The sequence below is a fragment of the Remersonia thermophila genome, chromosome 1, assembly GCF_042764415.1.
Source record: "Remersonia thermophila strain ATCC 22073 chromosome 1, whole genome shotgun sequence".
NCBI lineage: Eukaryota > Fungi > Ascomycota > Sordariomycetes > Sordariales > Chaetomiaceae > Remersonia > Remersonia thermophila.
This window is the reverse complement of record NC_092217.1, coordinates 2,063,518-2,072,421: the sequence shown is the minus strand read 5'-3', so window position 1 is coordinate 2,072,421 and position 8,904 is coordinate 2,063,518. Positions and strand designations below refer to the sequence as shown.

At 59.7% G+C, this 8,904-nt stretch overlaps 1 protein-coding gene across 1 annotated transcript; it reads left to right on the top strand.

Moving 5' to 3' along the window:
* Positions 1–6,878: 6,878 nt before the first annotated feature.
* VTJ83DRAFT_579 (uncharacterized protein) lies at positions 6,879–8,609 on the top strand (the record flags this gene model as incomplete). Its single annotated transcript, XM_071012428.1, has 6 exons — positions 6,879–7,210; positions 7,390–7,444; positions 7,536–7,615; positions 7,693–7,958; positions 8,009–8,306; positions 8,360–8,609. The coding sequence occupies 6 exons, from the start codon at positions 6,879–6,881 to the stop codon at positions 8,607–8,609; spliced, it is 1,281 nt and encodes a 426-aa protein (XP_070869932.1).
* Between the last annotated feature and the right edge of the window lie 295 nt (positions 8,610–8,904).

Genomic DNA, 8,904 nt, shown 5'->3' with positions numbered 1-8,904 from the left:
TGAGAGGGGGGGGAAATCATAAAAATAAATAGGAGATCATGCTCCTGCCGTTGTCACTCCCCCCGTGTCAGTCGATCCGGGATGATCTCGGCACCAACAACGACAACAGCAACAAGGACAGCAAAGCCAACCAGGCTTTCTCACGGCCTACCCGCTTCCTCTCCCGTCTTTCCGTCTCCCCGACGCTTTTTGGCCAGAGAAAGTCCGGGGCGGGAGGTGGTGGTGGCGGTGATGATGGGGGCACAACGGGACGCAAGCATCTTCCCGAAGGCCAGGCATGCCGTAACCCGCGTGGCCGTCACCGACCGAGCGCATTACGAAACAAATCCATAGATGACCCGGCCGGCTTCGTCAAAGGTTGCGGGATAGGAAACCCAGAACAGGCCAGGATGGTTCACCACTCCCCTCGGTACCCTCCCCGGAATCCGTCAAGCCTGAGAGTTGCAAGCTAGAGCAAGCAGCCGCAAGATCCACGCGTGCGCACACGTCCACGCCCTCCCTCTCCATCCCACAGGTAGACGGGTGGACGGATGGATGGGTGGTGGTGGGGTGGTGGACGGTCCCAAGGGGGCTTGTGTTTTACCCGTTTCCGAATTCATTGCCGTTCGAGGGGTATCGTCACGAGCGAGGACATGACAAACCGCTGAGTGAGAGTGATCAACAAAGCAACCGTCAGAGAACCCAGGTTCGCCGCCATGGTCTGTCTGTGGAGGCCGGGGACAAAGGCGTATGCAGTATGTAGTGCGTCGTAGGAGGTTACACAGCAACGCCATTGTCAAACAGAACGGAGACACAAAGACGCCACGCCGCGCGGGGGCCGGCCTGCCGGCCGTATGGTGTAGCTAACGTTATTCCGTTATTCCAAATCACACAACTGGTAACCTGAATCGAGGGGAAACGCGGGCAAACGTGGAGCGAGTCGCCGGACCAAAGTCGACGGGCCCTCTCGGGACTGACGCAGATCGTGAGCGGAACAGGGACGCGCGATGGTCCTGGTTGACAGAGGAGGAGCCGCCGGACCCCCTGGTCCAGAGGTCCTGGTCCTGGTCCTGGTCCTGGCAGACCAGCAGAACCCGCCCGGATGCCCGATGGCTCCTTGGTTGTCCGTCGGCCGGCGCAAGGCCTTGCGTTTTGCCGAGCCGGTTCGGCCAGCCTCCCCCCCCCCCCCCCCCCATCTTCCTGCCGCTGCCACCCCGAAAGAAGACCCCCCAGTCCCGATCGGGAAGTCGGATCGGTCGGGTGTTGATCCTTTTTGGTTTTGTGTCGTAACCAACCTTAGTTCGAGGATGCCTGTCGCGCAGGAATTCCTTGAACACTTCGCAGGTCCGAAAGGGTGTTGGGTTGGTGTGGTGTTGGTAGTGTGTCGCTGCGCCCAAAAGGCACAATTTTCTTTGCATGGCGTCAGTGCGGCCGTTTCGATTGCCCCAGCCTCGCAAGGAACTTTCACCCTCGTCTCCCCTGACAAGGCGACGCATGAATGTACTGGGGAGGGGGGGGAGGGAGGGAGGGAACACCCCCTTGGAGGTGGTCTTAGGTGCACGGATGTGGAACATCTAGAAGCCTTCCTCACAGGCCAGCGCCAAGCCAACACAGGTGTCATCAACGGGGAATAATCCGGCGGTTGTCGCCCGCGAACAAAGAACAGAATGCCATATTGGCATATGGCATATGGCATGCAATCTGTTCTGCTGGCAGAATCCACCTTTTTTTGTCACTTTCTCTCTCTCTCTTCTCCTTTTTTTTTTCTTGCAAAAAACAGCCAGCGAGTTTGGGTGAGGGCTTACACTAGTCGTTACATTCTTGCGCCCCATCGTCTCTGTTTGCCACGCGAGCTCCGTGATCTCCTTGGATGCCGGGAACCTGGAGCTTCAGCCTCACCTGTGCGGCTCATGATCAGCAAATCAGAGGGACCAAGGCTGCGACCAGGGCAGGGCAGCAGCTTTGTCATCAAAGACTCATCGATTGACAGGCAGGCCAGACGCCGAGGAGAAGCGCCCGGAAAGCGACCGCTGTCCCAGATGGATCCGGAGGGTGCTGATCCCCGGCTTCGTCTGAAAAACCAAGCCATCCATGAGACGATCTCCGTGGGAACGTCCGTGGGGTGATGATGATGATGATGATGCAGATGCAGATGCAAATGCAAATGCTGGTGCAGGGAGAGCCGAGCCCGGGTCTTTCTTTGTTGGATAGCGGCGACCCTAGCAACGGTCGGTGATTTTTGACGTGCCGTTGTTTCTGGTTGTTTCGGTTCCCTAGGTATGCACAAGGCTAGTTATTGTTTTCTTCCTAAGCCCCGAGGTCGGCGGTAAAATGCTGGGGCCGGCGGGCGACGGTGGGTGGACGGGGGCGTGTCGTAACGTCTGGCGGCGGGCGACGGCTCCGAGACGTGGGGTTCTTTGTCGGCCGCTCGGCACCGTCTGGCGTGCATCCTCATGGGACGAGCAACGTCAAGCCATCTCGGCCGCGGGAGGAGCGGCGGATACGACTCCCATTGTCATCGTGATGAACAAGCTACCGCAAGCGGAATAGCCTGCATCCAAGTGTTTCAGTTGGCGTACTTGGACATGACAGAATGGCAAGCCCATCTGCACGACGCCGGCCCGGAGTTCATGCGATGGAAGGCCGGTGGAAACATGGCGGAAGCATGGCAAGCCAGGGGACATGGAGCAAAGCTTATGAAGAAGGCGAGTTTCCGGTTGGCTATTAACGTTACTTGTCAAGCTTGTCATGTCGGTCACGTCGTGGCGGTCGGAGGAAAAGACGGCTTGAGAGCAGCGCACAGGGCCGGCAGAGCGATGCGAAGTGGATGAGGCATGAGAGACGAGGGGAGTGGTGGTCATTGTCATTTTCACTTGAACAGGCAAAGACAGACGCGAAGGGGTGGGACGATGAAAGGGAAGCATTGCATCCGAGTCATCCATGCTTCGAAGCCTGCAATCTTTGCCGATGTCAGTTGCCAGTTCCGTTTTAGGTCTCTGGGGGTCCTGGAGGTTCGCCTTTTTGGGGGATCTGGGTCTCTTGTTCGTCTTGTTTGGGGAGGGAGGATTGTCCAAAAAAGTCCCTTCTTGGCGCGGCAAGGTACCCCCCCCCGGCTGTGCGCCCCTGCACCACCAAAGAAGGCGGCTGACAATGCGGGTTGGAGGGGAAGCTACGGAGGCAGGGGGAGCTGTTCGGCCTTGAAGAAGTGGGTCCGGCGCCACCCGGGAGAGCATGGGTGACGTCGTGTGCCGGGCCGTCGCACACTGTGCACAATGGCCCAAGGGACAAGGGAAAGGCTGCAGCAACCTGCAACCTGCAACCTGCAGCCTGCAACGGGCTGCCAGCGCCCTGAAATCTATCTTGACGCCAACCGCATCTGTTCGAGGCCACTCGCCCGGGAATCTCGTCACCGTCCGTCTCTATTTCGTCGGCTGCAACCTGCAATGGCACGGAGTAAAATCCTGTCGGGCGCAGAGGGCATGGCCGTTGAACGCAGACGCATGGCCCTCGCAGCGCCGTCTCGGCTTTTCTGCACCCCGACCTACTATACCTTGGGTACCTACTTTACGCAGTATGTCCACTACCACCAGGTCGCGGCAAACCCGAACGTTGAATCGGTTGATTCGGGTCCAGGGCGAGAGAAGAAAAAAAAAGGCGAGAAGAAAGCGGCAAAGAAAAACCATGGTCACGCAGTTCTGACGATAGTTAGCGTTATTAAAGTGTAGAGACAGCAACTATTCTGGGATGTGGTAGCGTGGTAGGTTGAGGCCCGCCGACCGAGATGAAAACTCAGAATTCTAGGCCCGATGTCACGGCAGATGGGCAGCGAATGGTGGGTGTCGTCCTTTTTTTTTTTTGTTGAATTGCCATTGCGGAACAACCACCCGCGCCAGATGGTGCGGCGACACGCCACGGACCAGGTCTTGCCGGTGTTGGCCAATGTATGGTACCAAGCTTGGATTGTTTTTTATAAACGCCAAAACAGCCGGAGCGTCTGTCCGAAGACGTTGAAGGACAGGCGCATCTAACCTCTTTTGGACTTGACACGGAGAGTCTCTACGGGTACCTCCGCACATCTGGTCTGTACGGCACGTCACAAACCCGGCCGTCGTCTTCAACGGGCCAAAATCGGCAAGGGTCGGTCGGGAGGGGGTAGGGGCCGTCAGGCCCTGGTTGCGAACCCGGTGCTCCATCGACCACCGTCCCCTCCGTCCCAGATTCTTTTGGCAGCCCCCGGGCAGTGCAAACCGGGTGACGAGACCCGACTGCCGCGCGGCACGTCGAATAGGAATGCACCCAAGACCCAGCAACGGGCCCGCCGCCCACATGCATGCTGGCTGGGAAGAGGCATGCTCGCGCGCACGCACACGCTGGCCATCGTTTCGGTGATGATGGGGGCCTCTGTCGCTATCTTATCCTGGGAGCCCAGTCGGAGAGTCTCGTTTAGGGATGGAAAGCAGCCTACATAGGACGTGGGCGCGGGCCGCAAGTTGCGTGGTAGGAAGGGCAACGCCGCGCACAGCAAGGACTGTGTGCGAGAAACCGACTTGATTCGCATCCCGACTCGACGTCGGAGAGGTAGCGAAGACGGTGGCCTCCCATAGCAGTGCCACTTATAGGGGCTGTGCGCGCTGTCATCTGGCCGGAACGTGCGTGCTGTACTGCACATGCCTGCCCCATCGGGCAGCCCGCCACCCAACGGGATGCCATATTGCAATATAAGCCCGCACCACCTTGCTGACTGGCTGACCGCCCAGGCGGGAGCGCCGGCCTGCTCAACGAACCAGACATGCCGTGCCGCGCGGTCCAATAGAAGCCGATGCTGCCAGTCACGTCCCCGGTGCCGGTGTGGGAAGCTCGACACGAGGCGCCGAGCGGCGTCCATGGATTGTACTTCTAGAAACGCGGCGCCTGTGTTATGACGGCGGTCGTTGTGGTATAACCCCTTTCAGGTTCCGTGGCTCATGGCATGAGGGTCATGGCAGGGCGGAATCGGCAGTGCGCCTCGGAAGACATGGGTACCCGGCAGCAGGCGCGTGGTTTGACAGCTCTCGTTACCGGTCGGTCCTGTGCAGCGAATCTACGCGTCACGGCGCACGCAAAGTACTGTACGTCGGATCCGGGCTCGGCGTTTTGAGGTGACACAGCCCAACGCTCTGGTTTTGGGACCACGAGGGTATCCGGGGTTTCGCCATGAGAGAAAGGAGGAGGAGGGGAAGGGGGAGGGAGGGGGAGGGAAGAAGAGCTTTTCGAACCGCTGCGTCCTGTTGCGCCATAAGATCTCGGTCGTCTGATGGACCCCCTGGTCCTGCGAGCCGACCCCAGACGGACCGGCCGGGTCCGGGAATCCAGCTGCGGGCCCCCCCAGATTCCACCCCCAAGCTTTCTGTCGTCGGCATGGGATGACAAGCACGGGAGCACGTCGGCAGGCCAGGCAGCGCATCTGCAGCGTACAGACAGAGGCACTCCGAGACGCCGTTTAGGGCTGGCGGTTGCAGACGGTGATCGCTGGGGCCCGTGGGAATCATGCAACAACGCTTTGATGGACCGTCGAAATGCGGCCATGTGCAACGAGCCCGGGATGGGGTGGAGCGATGATGGGCGGGTGAAACTGGCCGGGCTTTGGCGACGCTGTCACGGACGCGTGTCGCTCCGATCGCGATGTGAGATTTGCAAATTTCTGATATCGCGGCGATGGAACCGTGGGTTGCGGCTGAGGGGACGATGGCAACCGGGAATCTGCACAAGGATGCATTGGGGGCATCCGGGCAACCTGGAAGACCAAGCGCGGAGACTGGAAGGGGTTGGATGAAATGTCCGTCCAGGTTAGGTGTGTTGAGGTGGTGGGGTTCCATTCGACCTGAGGCCGGTTGCAAGCACCCCTCCAAACCGCCCCCCCCCCCCCAAACCCCCAACCCCAACCCCAACCCCACCCTTGCACAGTGCCGAATGCGGGCTTTCAAACGGCCGATCCAGCTCTGAGGTGGCACTCCGGGCCACCCAAGAACGGAATCATGGGCGTGGTCGCTGGCCGTCAAACACCGGCCCAAAGCTACTGCCCGCTCCCCCAGTCCAGGGTCCATCCCGGAGAGTGGTCAGTCAGCCGCGATGGAGCTACGTTAGCCTGCGCGTCCGTCCATCTCTCCCCCCCGCAAACAAGACACATTTCGCTGCTCTCTACTCTTTCTTACCTCGCATCACTAGGTCGATGCTTTTCATGCACTTCGCTCGCGACCAGGGCCCGACAGCAAGACCTCGAGTCCAACACCCGGACGCCTGAGTTTCACCTCCCTTCGCTTTCCCTTCTTCTTACCTTGCTCACCACCGAGCCAAGGTTCTATGGCCAAGCTATATAATAAGCAGCCGCCACCCCTCCTCGCCCTCGCTGCCTTGGTCCCCTCCTGTGCTCTCCTCGTTCCCTTCCCTCTTCCCTCTTCGTCTTGCGCTGCCTCCACCATCTCGTCATCCTCCTCTTCATTCCGCCCTCCTCTCTAGGTGTTCGTCCAGAGCTCCTTTCCAACCTAGGACCTGATCCATCGCACCACGCCACGTCTCCCCCTCCCCCTCCCCCTCCCCCCCAATACCCACCCTCAGCCGACTTGACAGCGCTCACCAATCTTCAGCGGCCCCGCGAACCAACCCCACGGCGCGCGTTCCCCTCTGACCCTCGCTCCCGGGACAGTTCAGCGAACCAGCACCCGATTCTCGGAACCGGCCCCCGTCGCATCTAGCCCGCGTCTTGGTTTCTTTTTCCTTCTGGGCGAAGCACCCTTGTTTTTGCCGCCGTCTCGCTTCCCACGGACCCGGGAGACAGCAGCAGCTGATAAAACAAAAAGCACTCCTTTATCCGCAAACCGGCGCGGTCCCCAGGGACTCGACCGCAACACCAAACTCTCGCCATGCACCAGCCGTCATATCCTCCGAGCCAGGGCCAGCCGCTCCCTTCCGATATGCACTCGCACCCGCATGCCTCGCCGTACTCGGCGCACCAGATGCAGTCGCTCCCGTCGATGCCCCCACCGGGCACTCCGTATCAGGACAGCGCTCCGATGGCTGGTCCCGGTGCGCTGCAGCCCGGCCAGCCCGCTCAGTCGGGTCAGCCCGGCGACGCTGCCCAGTCGGGCTCATCGCAGTCGCAGGACCGGGTCCCGTTGACCCCGGAGCAGAAGCGCCAGCAGGAGATGAATCTCACCCCCTACTCGTCCCAAGATGACCAGGGCCGTGTCTACTCGTAAGCCTTCCCTCCCATCTTCCCGTATTCTGTTGGCGCTTGCCGGAGAGCGGACGGGTTCGGATGCCGTGCCCTCGGATCCTGTGACCGACACGGCATTGCGCACGCACGCGCCTCGGTAACATCACGCGCTCCCTCTCGGGCCCTGTGGGAAGGGGAAGCTAATTCAAGACCCGCAGCCTGGATGTTGTGCAACAGCCACAACGCGCGCGCATGTGCGGCTTTGGTGACAAGGTACGCTTGGCTCTTTGCTCAATGTCGGGGGAGCGCTTGGCTGGTTTCTTGGGTTGTTGCGCGGACCGAACGCTCACGCAAGCCGCGGTAGGACCGTCGGCCCATCACCCCTCCGCCCTGCGTGAGGCTCATCGTCAAGGACGCAAAGACGGGAAAGGAGATTGACTGCAAGTGAGTTCCCACCAGCGGATCGTTACGCGCACGGAAATGAAACAGAAGGCCAGGAAGGACGCTGACGGTGAGAACAGCGAGATCGAGCATACCATGTACGTGCTCAACGTCGACCTGTGGTCGGAAGACGCCTTGAAGGAGGTAAATCTGGTTCGCCACACGACGGCCACGCCTTCCATCTCGTCGACGTCTCCGGCGTCGTACGCTCAGATTGAGCAGGCCACACCGGCATATTCGCACATTCTCCCCTCCAACCGGGACATGGGCTACTCCCCGCAGATGTCCTACCCTCCGCCGGGCCAGCCTGTGAGCCCCTATGGCATGCAGCAGCCGTACGGCCAAGGTAAGCGCGCCGCGTCCTCTTCGCCCGCACGAGCCGTGCTAACTCGGCAGGCTTCGTATCGCCCAACGGAACCGGCTACCAGCCCCCGAACCAATATTACCCCCAAGCCGACATGGGTCTGACGCAGCTTGTCACGTCGCCCTACGGCCCTCCGCGCGTTTACGACCCTCAGTTCGGCGGCATGCCTCAGCGCATGTCTATTGGCGGGAACCCCCCGTCGGGCATGTTTACGAGAAACCTCATCGGGAGCCTGGCTGCCAGCGCATTCCGCCTCACGGACACGCAGGACAAGATTGGCATCTGGTTTATTCTGCAGGACCTGAGCGTCCGGACTGAGGGATGCTTCCGGTACGTACCGTTTATCCGGCGTCTCCCCGGGCTCGGTTAACCGTCTTGAGCAGCCTGCGCTTCTCCTTTGTCAACGTCGGCGCCCCTGGAGCTTCGGGCAATGGCGCCATCAACATCGGAAAGGCTCCAGTCCTGGCGTCCGTCTTCAGCGACGTGTTCCAGGTGTATTCGGCCAAAAAGTTCCCCGGCGTGTGCGAGAGCACGGCCCTCAGCAAGTGCTTTGCCAGCCAAGGCATCAAGATTCCCATCCGAAAGGACAACCCCAACAAGAACTCGAACCAAGACGATGATGATTACGACTAGACGGCCCGCCGCGCGCACAAGAACAAAAAAAAACCAAATACAAAAAAGACAAAGTTCATCCTTCTTGGATTCTCTTTTCGTTGGTCCGCGTCCTTTGACAGTGCGGCAAATGTACAATCGAATCTGGTTTCTCCTCTTTTTAGACTGAAATTGGGACAGATGCAGACATTCTAGGGAAGAGACGGTGGCAAGTGGCCCCCTTTTGGTTTGTCGAGGCGGTTTCGGATGGATCTTTCGGTTTTTTTTGTGATCCATACTTTGTCCGTCTATGTTTTATTTTGTTTCTTTTTTATTT